Source organism: Haliotis rufescens, unplaced genomic scaffold (assembly GCF_023055435.1).
Source record: "Haliotis rufescens isolate VD_foot unplaced genomic scaffold, xgHalRufe1.0.p SCAF_22, whole genome shotgun sequence".
Classification (NCBI taxonomy): domain Eukaryota; kingdom Metazoa; phylum Mollusca; class Gastropoda; order Lepetellida; family Haliotidae; genus Haliotis; species Haliotis rufescens.
Window position 1 is genome coordinate 11533715 of NW_025963913.1, and position 25241 is coordinate 11558955.

Here is a 25241-nt window from a genome sequence, read left to right on the forward strand (position 1 = left end):
AATAATTCCTGAAATGGCTAAATGCACCACTTCAGTCCTAGGTAAATACATGTACCAGGTTTGGATGAAAAATCTTTCATAGTTTTCAAGACACCTACACCCACATTTTGAGGCTTAGTCCAAACTCTTTCCATGGAAATCGCGAAAAAATAAAAATGCCAAAAATCTGTAAATAGCAACAGGCACTATTTCAGGATCTGTTTGATATATCTGCCAATTTATGTTGAAAGATATAGAACGGTTTTTGAGTTGTGCTCTGGAAACAAAATCCACCTCCCCTTCAGAGACTATGTCCAAACTCTTTCCATGGAAATCTAGGAAATAAAAATGCCAAAAATCCGTAAGTAGCAACAGGCACTATTTCAGGATCTGTTTTGATATATCTGCCAATTATCATTGCAAATTTATTGAACCGTTCTTGAGATATGCTCCGGAAATGAAATGTTTACGGATAGAAGGACGGACGGAGCAGAGAGACAGACGAGGTGTCGACTATATCCCCCCACGAATTATATGCCAGGGGGCTAAAAATATAATTTAAAAAATAATAAAAACATATTTATGGTAAGTCTGAAAACTACATACCTGCCTGATCAAATTTCATGATACATGCAAAACTGGCTGAGTTGTGAACAAATATGACAATTTCAAAATTCATCTGGTATTTTGTGAACGAGTTTTAGACAACTTTGCTAGGATCATTCATACAATATTCAGCTCAATAGGCCTCATAGTTTCTGAGGAGATGTCACAAATGCAAAAGTTAACAATGGACCGACGAACAATTGAATATGCTAAACATAAGCTCCCTTGACTTTCAGTCAGGTGAGGTAACACAAATAAGTAACACCAGATGATAAAACTTAAAATCTATTCTATTATGAAAAAACTGTGTCCCTGTTGTTAGCACTGAGGTTCTTAATGTTACTTTTCCATGGTTACAACAGGGACAGCCACCGGAGGAAATTATTTGGCCTTTGATGCACATAATTCTCCATTCTGACAAACCATGCATCATGACCCTCCTTATGAATGAAAAATAAATGTCCAAACTTGAAAAATATATCAAAATGTGTGGTATCATTAGGGACACTTACTTTAAGAGCACTCAGTAAATCAGTACACCTCCAATACTTATTTCTCATAAAATCTGTATCACAGCTCCAAAATCAACCCACAATTGAAAAGACAAAGACAGGAAGCACTAATGTTATGCAATCCAACAGAGTGGAATAATAGTTTCAACCTGAGAGCACAGTTCACATGTTCACTGTGTTAACAAACAGGAGGTACAAATAATCTATGAACAGAATTTATTTTATTTCTTTGTAATATTTAACAACTAGAAATGTTTGACTTCAATTTCAATTATTAAGGAAATTTATATTTCATGGGGTGAAATTAGAAAAAGGATGTTTCTTTTTTCACAAATGCCATTCTTTTGAACATGGCTTTTTTCCATTTTGGGGTACTAGTTCTCCTTCAAAAAGACACATATGACTCACATGTCCCTGTCGCCATCTGTACAAAGAGTATGGTTGTATTATGTCCAATTAAAATAATGATGGAACTTTTAATTGTTACTTGGTAGTGCAAAGTGAACAAGAATTGTGACATTTTCTGAGCATGTTCCATGTAATGTATACTAAAGCTAAGGTCTCACTGACTGTGGGACTGGGCCAAGTGTAGTTATCACTGTTTGTTTGCTTGTACATGTTGTGTGGGGTACAACAGCCTTGAACTTCTTATAATCTGTCTATCTGGTACAGGTGCAGTCAGAGACAGAGTCAGCATGATGAGAAATGGAGTGTACATAATACCCCAGTCACGATGTGACATGGCCGAAGGCGCAGGTAACATGTAAGGAGACTGGATCTGCCAGGGTGTAGAAAGTGAGGGTGAAAGCAGGGGTCCGGAAACCGTCATATGCGCCGGACATGTCCGATTGGGAATCTCAAATGTCCGGTTTAAAATATTGCTTACCGGACATTTTAAAAAGTATTGTCCGGACACTCTTAAATTTTGACTGGACATGATCAACAGTTAGGACTGAGCAGTTTCTGTCTGCAGTTGCAACACAATGAAGATTAACTACACTGACAAGCTTTGTTTGTTTTGATTGCTGTAAATACATCCTACCTACATGATAGTCCAATCGGTCAATCACTGTAATAGGCAATAAACTGAGTTGACACTGATTAATCGAGGATTAATTACTGAGAACATCTTGTTAATTTGAGTGAAAGGTGTTTACAACTGTACATTAATACCTTGCATCATCGACGTACCTCATTATCCTCACAATGCTACAATACGTAACCTCAGACAAGAAGCGAAAGCGTGACGACAGCCAGTCGACCGATGCAGATCAGTCGAGCGGATCTGCCAAACCCTCAAAGTCTGGACGATCATTTTGTAAGTCGTGGCTAACGACTTTCACTTGGTTGACATACAATGAGGATTTGCAGATTTTATTGTTTTCAGTAGCTAGTCGTATATTGAATCTTGATTGACCGCCATTTTGCTTTCTCGGACGATCGATATCCAATTTTTTTATAGTCAATAATTAAGTACAGATGAAAAAAGTATTCAAATAACTATTGCTATCAACGATATTTTAGTATTTGTGAATAAATTATCTGTCTTGTTTTTAAAAAAATCTTTAGTTTAAAAAAACCCTTTTCCCGTGAGGTCACGTGATAACCAAATATGGGATAATAGTCTCGATCCAAATGTTACAACGCGTACACTTGAGCAGACTCATGAATATAACTCATGAATATTAATTAGACCGTTCACTACGTTAACAGATCGTTATTATAACAGAAACAAACGTATGTTTTCCATGTAAACAATTTAAATTGAAACAATTCATAATTCATCATATTATGAATACGTAAACTTGTAATGTGTGTGAAAAGTCGTACTAAAATACGCTATTTGAAGGGGGCGTGGCCTAAATGCAAATGTCCGATTGGGATTTTAAATTTTCCGGACCCCTGGGTGAAAGTCTTGGTGAGCAAATAATGAACAACATGCATCTTAGTCACTGTTAGTGCCAACACAGTTTATGGGGGAAACTACAAACTCTGAACATGCAGTGTATAACAGAAGGAAAACAGGTGCAAGAGGTTAGATATTAATGTTGGATTGCTAGTTTGCATGCACACACTCTTGCCACTGTTACACAAAGTTTAGTCACATACAATTTCCCTTGCAGCTACTGTTTACCAAGTCAGATTATACATACACTAGCCACAAACAGAAGCTCAATGAAACTGAGACAAGTCTGTAAACGCAGTGACAAATGTTAATGTGAGAAATGTTGAAATGGGACTCTTCAGTGAAGACAATACTCCTCCGTCACAATAAGCCACCATAGGTCTTATGGCGGGATGACGTGGTCAAATCCCAGGCTGACATTGGCGGCTCAGGACTGTGAGTTGTGATGGTCTGGTGCCTGTTGTGGAGATGGGTGACACGGATCCATGAGTCCCAGGCTGATGTTGGCGGCTCAGGACTGTGAGTTGTGATGGTCTGGTGCCTGTTGTGGAGATGGGTGACACGGATCCATGAGTCCCAGGCTGATGTTGGCGGCTCAGGACTGTGAGTTGTGATGGTCTGGTGCCTGTTGTGGAGATGGGTGACACGGATCCATGAGTCCCAGGCTGACATTGGTGTCTCAGGACTGTGAGTTGTGATGGTCCGGTGCCTGTTGTGGAGATGGGTGACACGGATCCATGAGTCCCCGGCTGGCGTCATCACACATGGAAGTCCTGACTTCATCGTATCTCTCAACTCTTCTCATCAACAAATAAATGGTGTTTGTGTGGCCACCTCTCGTTCCATCATGCAGCATTCCATTGGGCTGATGACGTTTGGCAGTTGATTTCATGGCATGACCTGTTTCCCCTGAGGCAATTCATTTGCTGAACTATGGAATGTCCAAAGGATGCAATTTAAATGGGAAAGCAACTGATCCATGCTCCATGTGCAACCGCGCTTTACCTGTGCTGGTGCTGTTGTCTGATATGTCACACAAAGTGATCTGTTGCATACCAGTTGGATTCATCTCACACTTGTGTGCACGCCTTGCCATATCTGACATTTATCACATATTTTTGGTATGCAGTTTCTTTTGTGGCTAGTATATGATACAACTGTACTTCTACCATTACATTACATCACAGTGCAACAGCAACATATTTACTTGTACATAATGCACACATTTCTTATTTTTTTCCTTATACACACCATAGCATTTTCCCACAAAACTTGTAACCAAGAAAGGGTATGTGCATCATACTCAAGTACACAAGATACTCCAGAAAATATGGTAGATGTTGTATTCCTCAAGTCTGACCCCTTCTTCATGTCAAGATTACCATGATCTTTCTGCCATTAGGTGTTGAACAGGGATTTACAACTAAACTTCAAGTACAGTGCCGTGCCACTGTTGCTCACCCAGATATGTAGTTAACAGTTTAATATGTCAACAAAGATAGCCACTTAATAAAAGTTGTTGTCAGTATTTACATCAAAATATTTTCTTCAAAAATACTGAGCACTAAAAATTAACACTAAAATCTAATGATTTGAACAAAATAAGATAACATTATAAGGAGAGAATTGAGAAAACTGAACAACAAGGTCTGTCCATATACATGAGTTGTTACTGAGCTATCAAAACAATACTATGGAATTAGGATTCAGAACTTTGTATTTCTATACCAGGTACACACCACTATGAACAGTGTCAAAATCAAACTTGTTGCCATGGAAAGAGAATTGTTTTCTTCCTAAAAATGCCTAAATAGCAAAAGGCCCCAGTTGAATATCCAGGAAATATTGCAAAACAATAACTACACAAGTATAGAACTTCACACCGATTATGAAATTTAAAATGACTGTATTATGGCCATTAATAGATATTTCAATGAGTCATCTGTGGCTTTATGGGCTCATAGGTTTCTGATGGACAACTAACGACAGACAAACAGGCAATGACATCAGCTCACTTGTCTTTGACTCAAGTGAGCTAAAACAGGAAATATAGGACTATAAACTACTTAAGCATAAGCATAGTGAGTATCATATCCTAAACCATTAATAGTTTGGTAGTAGTACTGAATAAGCAGGTACAAAACCTCCATTGACTTAATAAGAATTCAACAGAATTTGAATGAAGACTGGTAAGTAAGGGTTCAAAACACCAAAATATTGTTTTACTTTGAAATTATCAGACATGTAACCCTTGATTCATTAGATGGAGAAATTATGATATAAACATGATTTGTAATGCGAGAGCTGAATCCCACAATTACTTGGATACAATCCTATAATAAACTCTGATGTGAAGTTTCTAGTCTCTTGTTGCCAGAGAGAGGGGTGTATATATGCAATGATGTCTGACATGTCGTTGCACATGGTTGTCATACGCAGGTGAAGGTCGGAGAAAGTGTAGCCAGTGCCAGCTGTTGGCAGGGTTAGCAAACAGAAAGGAAACATCTGCTGCCAAACAAATCATTTACCAGTGTCCCTGGGGCGCCCCTTGGTGATTTAACTTTTCTGGAAATAAAAGGGACAGGTTGGGGAGGAAATAAAAAATTATATAGATTCAATTGAAAATAGAAAATAGAGGCATGCATGACATTATTTAGGAACAATGGATAATATTTGATCACACAGAAAATTTATAAATGAAAAAGAAAATTCCTGTGAAGTAGGTAATAGACAGTAATACATCTAGGGAGAAAATGGACCAAAGAACCCAAAAGTGCCAAGGATTGTACCCCAGATATCATATCAACACATACACCAATAATGTACCAAATCAGCTTTGCATGAAACAGGTAACAGTTAGCAACACTTGATACAGGGGTAGGCAATAGGAAGGAGTTTCTATGCCTTCAAGCCAGATATATTGTCACCCTGTCTTCAAAACAGGGAGTCTAAAACTCTAAGAGAGCTACCCAACTTTGTATGATGAGGCTGGCAAGACTAACATACTAGAGGCTGCAACCTTTAAGAGAATGGAAGTTTGCAACAATGGGGGGTCCCAATACCGCTAACCTCTTAAGATATTATGGTTTGGAAGACTTTCTCTTTGCAGCACGTTAATCTTGATACAGAACAAACAGAAGCAAATCATTGATGAACTGACTCACAATTGAGACCTATATTGTGTAACCTGGTGACAAACACAAAGTGTCAAAGTTTTTGCCTTCATTGTACAAAGATACACATACCGTCTTACAGATTTCCTGTTGTTATGGGCATAAATATTATTTTGCTTCAATATTGAAATTACCAAGAATTGAGACACCCCTTGTTGATAACTACTCTAAATTACTGAAGAGACCAAGATGATACCTTGTTCAGGTCTGTCTGCCCACTGGAGACAAAAAGAGGAAGCGTGTGAGTGAGTGAGTGTGAGTTGGGTTTAACGCTGCTTGTATTCCAGTTACATCACGGCGTGTCAGCTTAATGTGGGAGGAAAGCCCGAAATGATGCAGGTCTCAGAGGTTTACCACTTCGGTGAAACCCACGAGCACGGGAATGGTGCTGACAAACCTAGAAACATAATCAGGGCGAACCGGGATTCGAACCCACAATCATAGGTTTCTGGTGTGCCCAAGGGACGCAACTCTGCACAGCAGATTGTGGTGCCTTAGACGACTGGGCCACCCGTGCCCCCCAAAAAGAGGAAGCATAAGGTAACAGGAGTATGTAACTTGAGATGCTCTTATTGGAGCTAGTCCATTTTGTAGGCAGGACAAAATTGTAGGGCACATACACTTCAAACCAAATGATCCGACAGGGAGAATTTGGAACATTATCATGTGCTTATCTGGAATATGGATTCTCACAAATCATCATTAAATAATTTTTACCAGGAAAGTGCCTCTCATAGATCATGAAGATGACATGTGAGAGTCCCTATTCCTGGTAAACACTCTGTAATGATGACGTGTTAGAGTCCCTGTTCCTGGTAAACACTAGGTCATGATGTGTGAGAGTCCCTATTCCTGGTAAACACTAGGTCATGAAGTGTGAGAGTTGTTATTCCTGGTAAACACTAGGTCATGATGTGTGAGAGTCCCTATTCCTGGTAAACACTAGGTTATGATGTGTGAGAGTCCCTATTCCTGGTAAACATGATGTGTGAGAGTCCCTGTTCCTGGTAAACACTAGGTCATAATGTGTGAGTCCCTATTTCTGGTAAACACTAGATTATGATGTGTGAGAGTCCCTATTCCTTGTAAACATGATGTGTGAGAGTCCCTATTCCTGGTAAACACTAGGTCATGATGTGTGAGAGTCCCTATTCCTGGTAAACACGTGTGAGAGTCCCTTTTCCTGGTAAAAACCAGGACCCACTTGCACAAAGTGAACTTAGCGCTAAGATGATCGTAACTCCCATACTTTCACATAGGCTTACAATAGTCTTAGTGTTAAGATCGTTTTGTGCAAGTGGGCCCAGGTCATGATGTGTGAGTCCCTATTCCTGGTAAACACTAGGTCATGATGTGTGAGAGTCTCTATTCCTGGTAAACACCAGGTCATGATGTGCGAGAGTCCCTATTCCTGGTAAACACCAGGTCATGTGTGAGAGTTGCTATTCCTGGTAAACATGATGTGTGAGAGTCTCTATTCCTGGTAAACACTAGGTCATGATGTGCGAGAGTCCCTATTCCTGGTAAACACCAGGACATGAAGTGTGAGAGTCCCTATTCCTGGTAAACACCAGGACATGAAGTGTGAGAGTCCCTATTCCTGGTAAACACTAGGTCATGATGTGTGAGGGTCCCTATTCCTGGTAAACACCAGGTCATGATGAGTGAGAGTCCCTATTCCTGGTAAACACCAGGTCATGATGTGTGAGAGTCCCTATTCCTGGTAAACACCAGGTCATGATGTGTGAGAGTCCCTATTCCTGGTAAACACTAGGTCATGATGTGTGAGAGTCCCTATTCCTAGTAAACATGTTGTGGGAGAGTCCTTTTTCCTGGTAAACACTAGGTCATGATGTGTGAGGGTCCCTATTCCTGGTAAACACCAGGTCATGATGTGTGAGAGTCCCTATTCCTGGTAAACACTAGGTCATGATGTGTGAGAGTCCTTATTCCTGGTAAACACCAGGTCATGATGTGTGAGAGTTGCTATTCCTGGTAAACACTAGGTCATGATGTGTGAGAATCCCTATTCCTGGTAAGCTTTTTTTGTTTTGTTTGTTGTTTAACGCAAGCCTGACCAACCAGTCCCGTTAGTCGCCTTTTACGGCAAGCATGGGAAGCTGATGACCTGTTCTACCCTGGATGATGTGTGAGAGTCCCTTTTCCTGGTAACTACTATGGTTTATAGGTAATGATGATGTGTGAGAGTCCCTATTCCTGGTAGCTAACACAGTTAATAGGTAATGATGATGTGTGAGAGTCCCTATTCCTGGAAACTAACATGGTTAATAGGTAATGATGATGTGTGAGAGTCCCTATTTCCTGGTAACTACTATGGTTTATAGGTAATGATGATGTGTGAGAGTCCCTATTCCTGGTAACTAACACAGTTAATAGGTAATGATGATGTGTGAGAGTCCCTATTCCTGGTAACTACTATGGTTTATAGGTAATGATGATGTGTGAGAGTCCCTATTCCTGGTAACAACTATGGTTAATAAGTAAGAATGATGTGTGAGAGTCCCTATTCCTGGTAACTAACACAGTTAATAGGTAATGATAATGTGTGAGAGTCCCTATTCCTGGAAACTAACACAGTTAATAGGTAATGATGATGTGTAAAAGTCCCTATTCCTGGTAATAACTATGGTTTATAGGTAATGATGATGTGTGAGAGTCCCTATTCCTGGTAACTAACACAGTTAATAGGTAATGATGATGTGTGAGAGTCCCTATTCCTGGAAACTAACATGGTTAATAGGTAATGATGATGTGTGAGAGTCCCTATTCCTGGTAACTAACACAGTTAATAGGTAATGATGATGTGTGAGAGTCCCTATTTCCTGGTAACTACTATGGTTTATAGGTAATGATGATGTGTGAGAGTCCCTATTCCTGGTAACTAACACAGTTAATAGGTAATGATGATGTGTGAGAGTCCCTATTCCTGGTAACTACTATGGTTTATAGGTAATGATGATGTGTGAGAGTCCCTATTCCTGGTAACAACTATGGTTAATAAGTAAGAATGATGTGTGAGTGTCCCTATTCCTGGTAACTAACACAGTTAATAGGTAATGATAATGTGTGAGAGTCCCTATTCCTGGAAACTAACACAGTTAATAGGTAATGATAATGTGTGAGAGTCCCTATTCCTGGAAACTAACACAGTTAATAGGTAATGATGATGTGTAAAAGTCCCTATTCCTGGTAATAACTATTGTTTATAGGTTATGATGATGTGTGAGAGTCCCTATTCCTGGTAACTAACACAGTTAATAGGTAATGATGATGTGTGAGAGTCCCTATTCCTGGTAACTAACACGGTTAATAGGCAATGATGATGTGTGAGAGTCCCTATTCCTGGTAACAACTATGGTTAATAGGTAATGATGATGTGTGAGAGTCCCTATTCCTGGTAACTAACACAGTTAATAGGTAATGATGATGTGTGAGAGTCCCTATTCCTGGTAACAACTATGGTTTATAGGTAATGATGATGTGTGAGAGTCCCTATTCCTGGAAACTAACACGGTTAATAGGTAATCAAGATATGTGAGAGCCTTTTACGGCAAGCATGGGTAGCTGAAGACTTATTCTAACCCGGATCTTCACGGAGGAAATCCTATCTATTTTCAAATTTAAAAGAAATAAAACTTCTGGATTATACTTTGTTGAACCATTTCTAACCATAATTTGTACTTTAGTTTTAAACTCTGGACTCGTACCAGTTAGTTGACTTAACAGGATTTTAAAACCTATTTACAAGAAGAAAGTTAATCACTAAGATCCAAACTCGCATAAATCTGCGACAGACTAAGATGTTTTGGAAAACTTTTTACAAGCATATTACAGAAGACGGGAGTTTTTAGAATCAAATAATATTTTAACTCCAGCTCAAGCAGGACTCCAAAAGGGGTTCTCCGTAAGTGATAGCACATTTGTTCAAGATGTAATTGTGGAAATTGTGAACATATCCAAAAAGACTATATACTGTGTCTTTGTTGAGTTGACAAAGGTTTTTGACACTGTAGCTGGAAAGCTGGTTTGTGGCACAAAATGATTAAATGAATATACACTATGCATTGATGGGTACTGACATCTAGTATTACTTTGGATGCCGAACAGTCTATTTATATTTAAATAGAAAAGTAACCCCAACTTCATTATTCCCATCCAAATTGGGTCTCTTCCTCAAATCACGAATTGTTTGGAACCAAATTGTTCCAAACAACCAAAGTAGTTGTTTTGACCAATTTATGGTGCACATAATCCTGAAATTACCTCAAAAGACACATATTTTAACAATGCCATAGAACTATTGTTATATTCGGTCCAATTGCGTCTCCACATGAGCTTCCAGACTGGGACGCCTATGACATCATTTCTGGTTCTGATATCACTACTGGAGGCCTTGCTATGATTCCCCTGATCACTTGCCGCTAACCTATGACCTGTCTTGCACCTTGTAGCACCTATGATGGTACAAGAGGAAAGCTGTTTCTTGGTTGTTCGTAATAACATGGCAGATGGCAAAAGTTTGAATGGGTGTTTTAAAAAAGAATGGATGGAACAAACGAGAAGTTCCATTTCGGGAATGTGGATGGCTTTGACTTCCTCCAGGAGGAAAGATCTGTGATCATGGATCTCTGATCTGGTAACACCTTTAACAGATTCAATCTGTGGGACACTGGGGAGGCCTTGTCCTCTTGTTTCCACCGACTGAAGTGAGCGTAGTGAGAACAGCCACTTTCATCTTGGCTGCTTTCCTCCTTTTTCACATTGTCCAGGATTTAGTGACCTAGAGAATATCATTTCATAGAAGAGAAGCACACTGGGTGTATCCGGACTCCTCTGTCTCTGTACATCAAACAGATTGGCACTTCCAGCAGGTGACGTGAGGACCACATAAAGTCTTTCAATGCCCAAACACCCTACATGTTGGTGGAGGAGACACCATCTTGTACCATAGGTGACGTGAGGGTCACACAAGGTCTTCTAATGCCCAAACACCCTACATGCTGGTGGAGGAGACACCATCTTGTACCAAAGGTGACGTGAGGGTCACACAAGGTCTTCTTATGCCCAAACACCCTACATGTTGATGGAGGAGACGCCATATTGTACCACAGGTGACTTGAGGGTCACACAAGGTCTTCTAATGCCCAAACACCCTACATGTTGGTGGAGGAGATGCCATCTTGTACCATAGGTGACATGAGGGTCACACAAGGTCTTTTAATGCCCAAATAGCCAACATGTTGGTGGAGGAGACGCCATCTTGTACCACAGGTGACGCAAGGGTCCCACAAGGTCATCTAATGCCCAAACACCCTACATGTTGGTGGAGGAGACGCCATCTTGTACCACAGGTGAGAACAAGGTCTTCTCATGCCCAAACACCCAACATGTTGGTGGAAGAGACGCCATCTTGTACCACAGTTGACGTGAGGGTCACACAAGGTCTTCTAATGCCCAAATACCCTACATGTTGGTGGAGGAGACGCCATCTTATGCCACAGTTGACGTGAGGGTCACACAAGGTCTTCTAATGCCCAAATACCCTACATGTTGGTGTAGGAGATGCCATCTTGTACCACAGTTGACGTGAGGGTCACACAAGGTCATCTAATGCCCAAACACTATACATGTTGGTGGAGGAGACGCCATCTTGTACCACAGGTGAGAACAAGGTCTTCTCATGCCCAAACACCCAACATGTTGGTGGAAGAGACGCCATCTTGTACCACAGTTGACGTGAGGGTCACACAAGGTCTTCTAATGCCCAAATACCCTACGTGTTGGTGGAGGAGACGCCATCTTATGCCACAGTTGACGTGAGGGTCACACAAGGTCTTCTAATGCCCAAATACCCTACATGTTGGTGTAGGAGACGTCATCTTGTACCACAGTTGACGTGAGGGTCACACAAGGTCATCTAATGCCCAAACACTATACATGTTGGTGGAGGAGACGCCATCTTGTACCACAGTTGACGTGAGGGTCACACAAGGTCATCTAATGCCCAAACACCCTACATGTTGGTGGAGGAGATGCCATCTTGTACCACAGGTGAATGCGAGGGTCACACAAGGTCATCTAATGCCCAAACACCCTACATGTTGGTGGAGGAGACACCATCTTGTACCACAGGTGAGAACAAGGTCTTCTCATGCCCAAACACCCAACATGTTGGTGGAAGAGACGCCATCTTGTACCACAGTTGACGTGAGGGTCACACAAGGTCTTCTAATGCCCAAATACCCTACATGTTGGTGGAGGAGACGCAATCTTATACCACAGGTGACGTGAGGGTCACACAAGGTCTTCTCATGACCAAACACCCTACATGTTGGTGGAGGAGACGCCACCTTGTACCACAGGTGACGCGAGGGTCACACAAGGTCTTCTCATGACCAAACACCCTACATGTTGGTGGAGGAGACGCCACCTTGTACCGCAGTCGACGTGTGGGTCACACAAGGTCTTCTAATGCCCAAATACCCTACATGTTGGTGGAGGAGACACCATCTTGTACCACAGGTGACATGAAGGTCACACAAGGTCTTCTCATGCCCAAATACCCTACATGTTGGTGGAGGAGACGCCATCTTGTACCACGGGTGACGTGAGGGTCACACAAGGTCATCTAATGCCCAAACACCCTACATGTTGGTGGAGGAGACGCCATCTTGTACCACATCACATGTTATCACCTACGAAACTAAGGTAAACTAATCTTCTTCAGCTTCCACGCAAGTGAGAAGCACAATCTAGTCTTATTGAAAGACTGAAATTCCAAATTTTATTACAGTGTGAAAACAACCAAATTTCGTGCCATGACATCTCAGAACTTTTGAACAACTGACTGTAGCACACACAGGAAAGAAGTAAAGACTTCCTGGCTGCTCGCATACGTAGAGGTTTAGGAAGGGAGATACTATTAGTATCTCAACTGGTTCAGTGAAAACGACTTCTGTTGAAAATCTAATGATTTTATAGTGTTATGACAGCCAAAGTACAGGATTTCTGGCAAAGATGTTTTCGAGGAAGCATTTTTTTAATTACTAACTTACTAGCTGGTAAGAATTATTGCAGTTTTGGATCACATGATGATAAGTGAAAGTATTGGAATGACAAAAGATGGTACACAGTGGAAACAAAGTGGATTGAATTGGCATCTATGTCATGCAAGGAGAGATCATCCAAGTACTTACTGGAACAGTAGGTGCTGGAAAAATGCAGCAAGGGATAGGAAAAACACACAGCACAGGAAGATGGTGTTGATTGGCAGGTTCTGTGGACAAAAGGAAATATGCTGGTAATCCCTGTATATATCACATAATCGTTTGCAAAGTCTTTGATAAGTGACTGAGAAATATGAATGTGTCTTGTATATTGTGTTGAGTACTCACTTGCAGAAGGATGACCACAACAAGCAGGTTGAGAGGAACCCGGAAAACATTCATTATGGTGGCCCGGGCTAAAAATGAAAGGAAAAGGAAATATAGCTTGTGCGTATCATCAAAATGTTGTGAAGTAACCCTGCGTATTCGATTGGCAAATCAGCAACTTATTTTGAAATTATAAACGGGCATTCCGTCAACCTTGCCAAACTCCACGATGATCATTTGCCATCACACTTTCTTGTGGAAGTATTGTGGTATTTTTGAGACCTATAAAGCTCTCGAACCCACACAACACCAGTTTGCAGGGACTAGATGAATAGTGTTTTTAAATATTTAACTTAAATACCCACATGTGTAAAAACTAGTGGGTAACAGAAATGTGAATACCCAGATAGAATTACTGATACCCAGTGATTTTAAAATGCATGGGTAAAATACCCACAACACCAAAAGCTTATCTGGAGCTCTGTATTGCATTAATAAAAACAGTTAAGTATCAATGTTTGAGGATGCAGCCAGCACCAGGAAGATCAAGGCATCTATGTACTGAAGGGCAAATAGCACCAGGTAGATCAAGGCATCTATGTACTGAAGGGCACCTAGCACCATGTAGGTCAAGGCATCTATGTACTGAAGGGCACCTAACACCGGGTAGATCAAGGCATCTATGTATTGAAGGGCACCTAGCACCACGTAGGTCAAGGCATCTATGTACTGAAGGGCATTTAACACCGGGTAGACCAAGGGACCTATGTACTGAAGGGCATCTAGAACCAGGTAGATCAAGGTACCTATGTACTGAAGGGCATCTAGAACCAGGTAGATCAAGGGACCTATGTACTGAAGGGCATCTAACACTGGGTAGATCAAGGCATCTATGTACTGAAGGGCATCTAGCACCAGGTAGATCAAGGTACCTATGTACTGAAGGGCATCTAGAACCAGGTAGATCAAGGGACCTATGTACTGAAGGGCATCTAACACTGGGTAGATCAAGGCATCTATGTACTGAAGGGCATCCAACACTGGGTAGATCAAGGGACCTATGTTCTGGAGGGCACCTAGCACCAGGTAGATCAAGGGACCTATGTACTGAAGGGCATCCAGCACCAGGTAGATCAAGGTATCTATATACAGAAGGGCATCCAGCACCAGGTAGGTCAAGGGACCTATGTACTGGAGGGCATCTAGCACCAGGTAGATCAAGGTACCTATGTACTGAAGGGCACCTAGAACCAGGTAGATCAAGGGACCTATGTACTGGCGGGCATCTAGCATCAGGTTAATGAAGGTATCTTTGTACTGAACGGCATCAAGCACCAGGTAGATCAAGGCATCTATGTACTGAAGGGCACCTAGCACCAAGTAAACAAGCGTATAGTTGACAAAGTCATCTATATCCCCCACCCATTTTAACACGTTATGGTCCCAAACCAGGTAACTGACCCAACATTTCTCTTAGCCCATGTCAAAATAGCTGCAATGGAAATTCTAAAATAAACATTTCTAAAACTCCTTAATATCAAATTGCACTAGTTCAGTATGTGCTTTATATATAGACATGCAATGTTTGGCAAGGAAATATTTAACAGTTTATTTGTTATACTACTTCAAGCCCCATCTGCGGTAGGAACTACCGCACTCTAGTGGGCGGAGCTTATACGAGTGATCTGACAGGTCAATATGACGTCATGATAACACACACATTTTATTGGTTATTGCGTAAACGGGTGACGTCATGTAAACACCCACCCACGTGGGCCGTTTGACAACAAGGACGTAAGTTTTAATGGTAATATAAATATCTATCAAACGATTCCAAGACTTTTCAACAAACGCGTAGGTCTTTGGTTTCAAAACCTACCTGCCATGTCGTCTTCACATCTTCATAAAATGATACCGCGGAATGTCCACGATATATCCAACGCAGTCCAACACAGAAATCATAGACGTTCTTGTTCTGAGCTATTCTAGATCTCCTGATGACAACGAATTAATATGTTTGTCGTGATGAATATGAACAGTGTAATTGAACACAAAAAAAACATAATATGTGTCACGGCACCAATCGTTATCCTGTGGTGTACGTTATATCTGCAGTTTATAAATAGCATTTTTCACATATACACGATAATCGGTGATTTCAACAGTGTTTTTCTTCGTTGTGTTCATCTTGCCTTCATCTGGAATCTGGATGACAACGATCGTGTAAAAAACCCTGGTAATGGTCAAAAATATTTTCACGTGATCAAAGTAGTTTTTTGTCGTTTCCGTGACATTTTTGCAAAGTCACACTTGTCCCATGAAGCTCTTCATGCCGAAGTAACTCGATCCGTGAAACTTGGCGGGTCCCAGTGACCCAGATCCCTCTTGATTGGCATGCCAAGTGTCATTTGCATAAGGCCATCCATATTTTTTGTATGTGTTTCTCCCCTCAAGCCTAAACTAACCAGAGAGCGTCCGGACGAGATAAAATATATATTACTTATCAAAAAATGTCTTTCAATTTGTGTAAGTTATTTTATGACATTTAAAAAAAAAGTTTAAACACTTGGTACTAGAATCTAGTCTATGAATTTGTTTATTATGTAGATCGATTCGCTTTGCCTCGGAAGCGAATTTTTAATAAACAACAGAACAAAGATAAAGTTGATCTGGTTCTTTTATAAAGTTGAGCTAGTAGTATTTCTTTTAATAGATCGGTGCGCAATTTTCCACAGCGGCAGCAAAATTAAGACACGAAAACATTATATTATTTCACGTCGCAATGGAAATAAGAATATTAAAATACGGACAGCCTCACAGACTTCGAAACGATGTTCAAATAAATATTTGTTCACATTAATTCTGTCATGTGCGAGAAAATGGATTTCAACATTATTTTCATCAAGCTTATTCAGGTCGCTGGCTGCACAGATCATCCTCTCTTGTAAACTACTTCGGCATAAACACATGTTTTGTCGCGAAGCTCAAAGCAACAATGTTTCTCTCAGATACATTTTTTTCTCCATCCATGACGAGCATCTGTCATAATGTGCCTCAACAACCTTCCTGGTCAGTTGAATTCAACAATGTAATACACACGGCCTCATTGACGGCTTCATCACAAGATTCCTTCCAAATACCCACCACGTGATCAGGGTTACGACCTTGGGATGAATTAATAAATTAATTTGCACTTTTAGAAAAGATTGTTTTTCGTGAATATTATTATTAAAAAATATCCTGTACATGGTACTTTGGGATTGCACTGCCGATTTCTTTTATTACTTTATAAAACTTTTTGTTTTCCCCTTTCTGACCTCGTGATCTCCTAGCAACCACGCTCCATGAGTGCATCGAGTTGCTGCTTACAACTGACAAGAACTTTGCAATTTCGCTTGTCTTCAATATGAGCAACAAAACATTTTCATGTAAATCCTAATTTGACGGAGAGTTGTTCGAGATAATCAGGAAGCCTTTGGTCATTTCGATTGTGACATTGGTGACTTTATCGTGGAGAAAATTCCAATTCAAGATGACTTCATTCCGATTCACAACTCGAATTGACAAGATGGCGCCTCTCTTCCTGCCCTTGCAAGTGCAACAGAAACTTTGACAAATTCAGTGCCGATTCTTGGGAGTAGTGAATCAGTGTCACAGCGAGATTTCATTGTGGAACCAGATGAAGCCGAATATGTATGTTCACACTTCTTTTGTCAACCATGCGTGACACAGCACAGACAATCGCAGTTAGGGAATGGTGCGGCCACCATGTTGCAGAAATTCGTCGATTCGAACACAGTGTTTCTGGACTGAGCTAAATAAACGAAGTGTTTGGAGAGATCGTAGATACTTGGACTTGAAGAAACGGAATTATACGTTGCAGCAAATGAAGGATTGGTGTGGACAAAACGGGAAAGGGATCCCAGATTGTATTTTAAAACTTGTGCGCGAAGTGTATCCAAATACCCCGAACAAAAAATACATGGGACAAGTGTGGATCTAATGATCAAACTCAGTTTTGTGTGTGAAAATTCTGTGAAAGAAAAGGAAATTCATAATTAAAGTTGTCTTGGAATATGTGTATTGGAGTTTTCGTTTATCGTTTGTCTTTATAAGTACAATATTATCTGGATACGCCTTCTGTAGGCCAAAACATCAAGTATATTCAGTTACTTATTTACCAGTTGCTTATGTGCATTGTTATGTTGATACACATAACATATTCATCTATTGTAGTCAAGCTGAGAAATATTGGCGCAACTTCTGGTGCTTCAAATAAGGCCCCTTCCTAAACACTAGTTGAAAAATCTCTGTAATAATTTACGTTTTATGAATATAAACTGATTATTGTGTGGCACAAATCTAACTGTTGAATGCAAATGACCAAAACTAAACAAATATTTGTAATTTTCGGATTGAACTGAAAGAATCGCGTCGTCAATTTCGTATTTAAGTATCGTTACTGTTACATTAACTGAAACTGATGTTCTGCTGCTGTTCTGCCGTAAAAATATATAACACAATACACATGACCATGTGCTTTGCTATTTATAGCGCAAACGTAAATAAGCTCCGGCCACTGTGATCGATGCAGACGCCAAACACGATCGATTCGATTTTTTAGGATAAAACTACAGAAAATTTATTGACTTCTATCTTGATATGGAGCCATTTGTTGTATCCATGGTTTGTCATTCAAGTTGATACGAAGTTTGACGGTCAATGGTGATCTTGTTCCCGTATGGTTTTCAAAAAACGTCTCTCGACACTCGGTTGTGTTTACATTGTCAGTCATTGTTCGAAACTGAAACACCGCCACCTTGCGGGCTATTTATAGTCAGGGATGGGCTTTAAGTAAACCAATCCTATATTAAAACTTAAATCCAACTTGTTGTCATGGAAACATAAACAATAAAAATTTCTAAAAGTGCTATATATCAAGAGGCACCAGTCCGGTATGTGTCTGGTAAACATGGACAGTTTTTGTTGGAAAGTATTGAATGGGTTTTGAGTTATGCTCCGGAAACAAACTCTACCCTATAGAACCTAAGTCCAACTTGTTGCCATGGAAAATAAAACATAAAAAATTATAAAACTCCTAAATAGCAAAAGGCACCAGTTCAGTATGTGTCTGGTAAACATGCAAAGTTTTGTAAGAAATTATTTAACGGTTTTTGAGTTACGCTGCGGAAACGAACACCACCCTTATAGAACCTAAGTCCAACTTGTTGCCATGGAAACGTAAAAAATAAAAATTTATAAAACTCCTAAATAGCAAAAGGCACCAGTTCAGTATGTGTCTGGTAAACATGCAAAGTTTTGTAAGAAAGTATTTAACAGTTTTTGAGTTACGCTCCAGAAACGAACAGCACCCTTACAGAACCTAAGTCCAACTTGTTGCAATGGAAACGTAAAAAATAAAAATTTATAAAATTCCTAAATAGGAAAAAAGGCACTAGTTCAGCATGAGTCTGATAGACATGCAAATATTTAACGGTTTCTGAGTTATGCTCCGGAAACGATTTCGGCACGCACGCACGCACGCACGCACGCACGCACGCACGCACGCACGCAGAACCCATTTCTTTATTAAAGATACCTATGTATTGTTGGGCATCTAACAATGGGTAGATCAAGGTACCTATGTACTGGAGGGCATATAACACTGGGTAGATCAAGAAGGGCAGATTCTGCTTCATGAGGACTGTATCAGAACCATTCTGATTTAAATAATGAGATTTTATTTCATGTTTACCATCAAACAACGCTCACGACAGAAGAAAACATCAGGAATGTGATAAGATAACACAAGGCTCTGTAGCTCACCTGACTTATGAAGTAATAAATTGATGACAATAGTGGTGCCTTGTCATTACATTCACACAAAGTTTAAGCGTTGTGCCAAGATTCTTTACATTTATTTAAACAAGAAACGACGTCTTCATAAGAAGGAGTCTGCATGCCAAATTGTCATCAGTTCAGCAGTATCAGAGGAGAAAAATATATGAGAGCATGGTAAAACAGATAAGGTCTTTCAACTGCAAAGGTCAAAATCCGAGTTACTGGGCATTGCAGAGTCAAGTACCATCTAATTACCCTTCACAAGAAAGAGGCCCCTCTTTGGAATGCTGTAGGTCCCTACAGCTTGCTTCTTGGGGAGACTATTGGGATTATTTTCACTACTGTCATTGTATTGCAATAGCAGCCCACACTATGGCAATAGTATTGTGACAGTTGTCAACTATTTCAACAGTATTGCAATAGTGTAAAGCAACTTTAAGTCTTGAAAATTATATTAATCAATGTAGTAGAAATAAATAATGTATTGCTGTCAATCTCAAAGACAGCCATTTTTCTTCCTGTCACTACTCAAACACAAGGAAAGTATCTCTAATCTGAAACTGTTGTAATCCTTGTTAACCATCCACACAGGGACCTTTGAAATTTGCATATATGTATTATTTATAAATATGAAACTATCAATTGTTAAGCATACTATTGATGATACTGTTGGCTTATAAAAATTCTTATCGATATTGTACAATCGTAGGACAAACGATTGCTGTAGTTTTATAGTTCGATAGTTCTATATATCGTTTACACTCCCAGAGAATTTCTTCCTGTATCCTGATGACTGCTGACTTTGAACCAATCTGACTTGGTATGTTGGATACTGGGCTATCTCCAGAGATACTCTCATTAGACTCTTGTAGCGGCAGTGTAAAACTACAAACCAATTCATGTCTGCTCCAATGCCCAGCGCAGACCTGTTGATCCTGGAAATCAGCAAGGTTACCTTCATGTTGGACACTACTAGCCTAAAGTAGTCTTCATCCTGACCGTTTTTATTCCCATCAGTCAACCCGTGGTAATCTTGGACCTGTGTCTGCAATATACCATGGTGGCCATGATGTGTAATGGGTTTCTTACTCAACTACCCAAACCATTGTATGGTGTCCGTGACAGTTATGAAGTAGATTCTTCAAAGCTGACTTGATGGGTTTCTTCATAGAGACCCACCCTGCCCAAGCTTGAAGTTAGAAGGCTTCTAAGTAGTTCCTTCAATCCATATTAACTGAACTAAAACTGTTTGTCCTCGTACAGGACTCTTGGCCAGGGGATTCTTATGGGTCTGCAGAGGTGACTGTTTCTTCTTTAGGTCAGCTAGGTCAGTAAATCTGTTATTAAACATGGCCTGCATCCCTTCCTCATGTTTCTCCAACATATTTTCTAACATGTTCAAGGAGAAGGAGGGCATGACATCTATGTTGACCACTGAATCTCTAAGGACAGTGTGGGATGTATGTCTGGAGATCTTCCTGTCCTCCTCATAGCCTCTTGGCTGGGGGACATCTAGGTCCCGAAACCGTAGACATGGAGGAGAGTCCCTCAGTCTCCTTTTTCTGGGCCTTTTGCCTTGACAACCACCTCCATAAGAGATGAGCACTGAGTACACCTCTACATCTCATAGGTCTGTATTCTAACAAAGTTAGAGTGTGTTTATGGTGATCCTGAAGTGACAACCGTTCTTTCAGGAAGATGATGTGGGTTTGGGTCTGCAGAGCCATGTTGATGCCAAACACAAGTCTTCCCTAGCAACTACGTCACTACGAGTAACTAAGATAAACAATTATATAATCTTTTTAAGATGGATCTCGGTACAATGATTACCCAAACCTTGGCTATACTGAAGATCTAATAGAGCGGGACAACTACCAAATCTATAATGTGCTATGTCAACTTTTCGTTGTTGCCACAAACATACACAGGAAAGAAGGGAGGTTTTCCGACCTTACGCATGTACATGAGGTACGAGTAGCAAGATTATGGACAGTTGACAGAGAAAAGGACTCCTTTAGAAGATTTTATAGTGTGTAAATTGATTCATGGCTATGATGTAATAGAGGTAGGGTATACTCAAACATTTTATAGATTCTTGCGTTGCTGTTATAGTGATCATTTTAGGAGAAATACCTACTTTTGAAATTTGAGATTGTCTCACTGTAGATTCAAGACCTCTCATACCAAGAGCTACCATGACCAATAGGCTCATAGTGATTCACTACTTCCAACTCCAAAAATTTCAAAGCATCCCCAGAAAGACATTGTCCTTACTAACAAACACTTGGTTCTTCAACATTGCAATGAATATCTGTCACTATAAGTTTTGTAATATGTCATTTGTTATTTTTTCACTTTTCTAATGTTTCATTTTACTTCTATTATCATTTGAGGAAATTACTGAACATGTCCCCATAACATTTATAAACCTGACCATTCGTATGCAAATAAAACGTTTTTGTTTAGTGTTGTCATCTCCTCGTCAAACCAGTCAGGGTTATGGTCTAGAACGTCAACATTGTGGTCCAAAACATCTGATAATGTTCAGATAACCAACATATACTGATGTGTTATCGGTAGCCACTATTTTATGGATTGATAAGTAGACTATCGTTGTATACATATGCACATTGTTTGTGTGAAAAAGTTTAATTTAGAGATATCAAATGGAAATCTGATACCTCATTTTAACCAATCAGAATCAAGCATTCTTCAATGTCAAGGTAGAATTAACATTGATTGTGAAAACTCACTTGCTTCAGGTACATATTTCCCCCTCATTGTGCCAAGGGAGGGCCAAAAGATCCCAACACACATCTCGAACACCAGGAAGCCTGAGAATATGACCACCTGGTTCTGAAATGAACATGAGTGTAGTTGTTAAGCTTCAAACAAACATTTTGTACCCAAACTAAAGATAAAAATGGCAGATTGCTTCTAAATTAAGATGCAGTCAGCATAGATATACAAAGATTTTTTTCTGCATAAATACCAAGAGCACTAACTGACATGACTGAAACAATGTTTGATAGGTTGTTTTGTTGGTTGTTACGCAAGAGCAAAATTCCAACTATAATGGCTCACTGCTCCATCAACATAACACCACATGTTGATGAGAGTCAGTGATGAACACTTCAAGTGCAAAATCTAAAAGTTACACTGTAAGAAGCTGGTTATATGCTCATATCGACTGAAAGCAATTGAGACTAACTATAGTTTCCATAAATTAAAATGTACGTATGTCAAGGGACTAGTTGAAAATATGTGTCAAGTAAAAAACAACAAGAAACTACAGGTTAATGGTGGCAAATAAATCAACTTTACACAGATCATAAGGACACATACAAAATTGAAACGACTGTCCCCAGAGGAAATGTCCCAGTCCATAGCTATGAGCAGGTAATTATTGCAAACACTGATACTGACTTCATGAGGAGGAGTCGGTCTTTGACTCAAAGAATGAAAGTGGCATGGGGTGGAAGTTGATCACTTTCCTGTTGACAATGTATTCCGCTGTGCCCTAAATGGCATGAGAAGGGGGTAGAAGCCCTTTGACCTCCTACACAGCTCTCATTAATTCTTGTCATCACAACCTAAAGACGGCCCACAGTAGATGGATAGTTTTCAGTCAGGCGAATTTGTGATGCTTTCTAGTTGTGTGTCAGATCCCATTAATAAACATTTCATCCCATTAATAAAGTTGAAATGGAAAAACAAACAAAGTGTTGAAAATATAAATACTTTCATAAATTGTGTTATCTTCAGTGAAAAAGTTTTAAAACTCTCAGCATCATTTGGTATATTCAATGACATAGCATGTGGAGATGACTGATCACTGAGAAGAGATTGTGCACACCTAATCACCTCAGCAACCTGTTGATTGGCTGACAACCTCAAGACACTTGAAACTTTGTCCTTAACATTTGCATAAAGTGAATTCTAACTGGTTTTCAAGTCTTCTGAAAAAAGAGAAAATTATTAATTTTATTGAATTTATAACAGTTCAGCCTTTTAATGGTGACAAACATCCTGCCTTAGGTTTAGCACATCTGGTGAAACCTATTTTGGAAACATCGGCCAACATACCAAGTTGAGTGCTGAACTAAAGACTTGGTCCAACTTTAATCTACTTATACATGTAGTCATTTTAATGCACAGGTGAATTCAGGCTATGACCTTCTTGTCACCTTGACATAACTGATCAATCTATCAAAACCATTTCCCGAGCTTCACATGCTATGATATCCCCGTGATGTCTAGGCACTGCATAATCTTAAAAACAAAATGCAGCAGCAGTTAAATTTGGACATAGGGCTGCTTACTTAATTGGTAACATGGAAAGCAATCTCTTCTGGGTATCACTTGAGTATGAGTAAGTGGGTGAATTGCTTTTATGCCTTTTTGAAAAGGATGGATTAGGGATGCAAATCTGCTGAGCAAATAGGGTTGCCTTGGGGCAGATCAAATCCATTTGGTGTGAGTAGATCTGACAATAGCTGTGATTAGGGCTTCAACGGGTCCAAAAATATGGACTCGAGTACCCCAGGGGTAAGACTCGGCTCGTGCTCGAGTACCCGTAATTATACATCTGTTCAATAAATTTGCAATTATCCTATCATATACAAAATGAAAGCGTCACAATGACCTCGTAGATCACTAAGAAAACCAATGTGATCGCGTATCAAATAAAATACCTTTGAAATTTCAAGCTTCATTGCAATAAGAATTGTCAACTTGGGAAGAGAAATCGTTTACATCTCAATGTAACACATGCCAAGTTCAGGGTGAAAAAAATATTGCACACGTGATCTTCATGTGATGTATGTTGCGATTTGTGATTGGCTTGATTTTTGCGGGCTGGCTTCTTATGTGATAAAAAAGATCATTTGATGCCAGCACTGAAGGAAATTGTCAATAAATGAAAAAATAGAGAAAATAAGTTAAAAGTAACATTTTCAATGTTATCACAAGTTCACAAGTCATTATTTACCTTTTCTTAATTGAAAACAAAACAGTGAAAGATAACTAGGCTTGTAAATTTATAGCTGACTTCTATAAGACTTTCGCCGACATTTGAAGGGATAATTAGAATGAGATACAGTAACACAATGTTAATATTCAATAAAGTGTTAATATTCAATAAAGTGATGTCCAGTTATAAATATCTTATGAATATATTGGATTAATAATGATTAACGTAACGACGCTAATTTAGAATGAATACGTCTACTGCTTGCGACAGTTTAATAGTTTCATAAAACATCCCTTTAAACAAGAAATAAAGTAAACCAGGAAATATCCTTATGAAATGGTTGTAAATAAGTGTATTGTTTCAAAAAATAACTAAAAGTTATTGACACTTTTATTTGATTCAATTGATCACTCATGAAAAAGAAAGTTACATAAAGAAATGTTTCTATTAACTTATTGAAAGTCGACCAAATTAGAGTTATCTCCTTTGGGCGAGTACTCGAGTCTTTCAAACTGAACTCGAGCCCCACTAAACTCTGCCCCTGCCTGAGTTCTCGAGTCTTTCAAACTGGACACAAGTCCCACTAAACTCTGTGCGTGCCTGCCCGAGTACTCGAGTCTTTCAAACTGGACTCAAGTCCCACTTAACTCTGCCCGTGCCTGAGTACTCGAGTCTTTCAAACTGGACTAGAGTCCCACTAAACTCTGCCCCTGCCCGAGTACTCGAGTCTTTCAAACTGGACTAGAGTCCCACTTAACTCTGCCCGTGCCTGAGTACTCGAGTCTTTCAAACTGGACTAGAGTCCCGCTAAACTCTGCCCCTGCCTGAGTACTCGAGTCTTTCAAACTGGACTCGAGT

At 39.8% G+C, this 25241-nt stretch overlaps 1 protein-coding gene across 2 annotated transcripts in view; it reads right to left on the reverse strand.

The window, feature by feature from the left end:
• The window catches only part of LOC124146406 (molybdate-anion transporter-like), a 129443-nt gene that overhangs the window by 11369 nt on the left and 92833 nt on the right, over positions 1-25241 (reverse strand). The window contains exons 10-13 of one of the 2 annotated variants that reach the window (XM_046516673.1): positions 22165-22267; positions 13592-13659; positions 13394-13473; positions 5532-5568 (exon numbers count right to left, since the gene is read on the reverse strand). In XM_046516673.1, the coding sequence (XP_046372629.1) occupies positions 5532-5568; positions 13394-13473; positions 13592-13659; positions 22165-22267 (288 nt within the window). The remainder of the gene's footprint in view (positions 1-5531; positions 5569-13393; positions 13474-13591; positions 13660-22164; positions 22268-25241) is intronic. The other variant, XM_046516672.2, reaches the window with a different exon arrangement.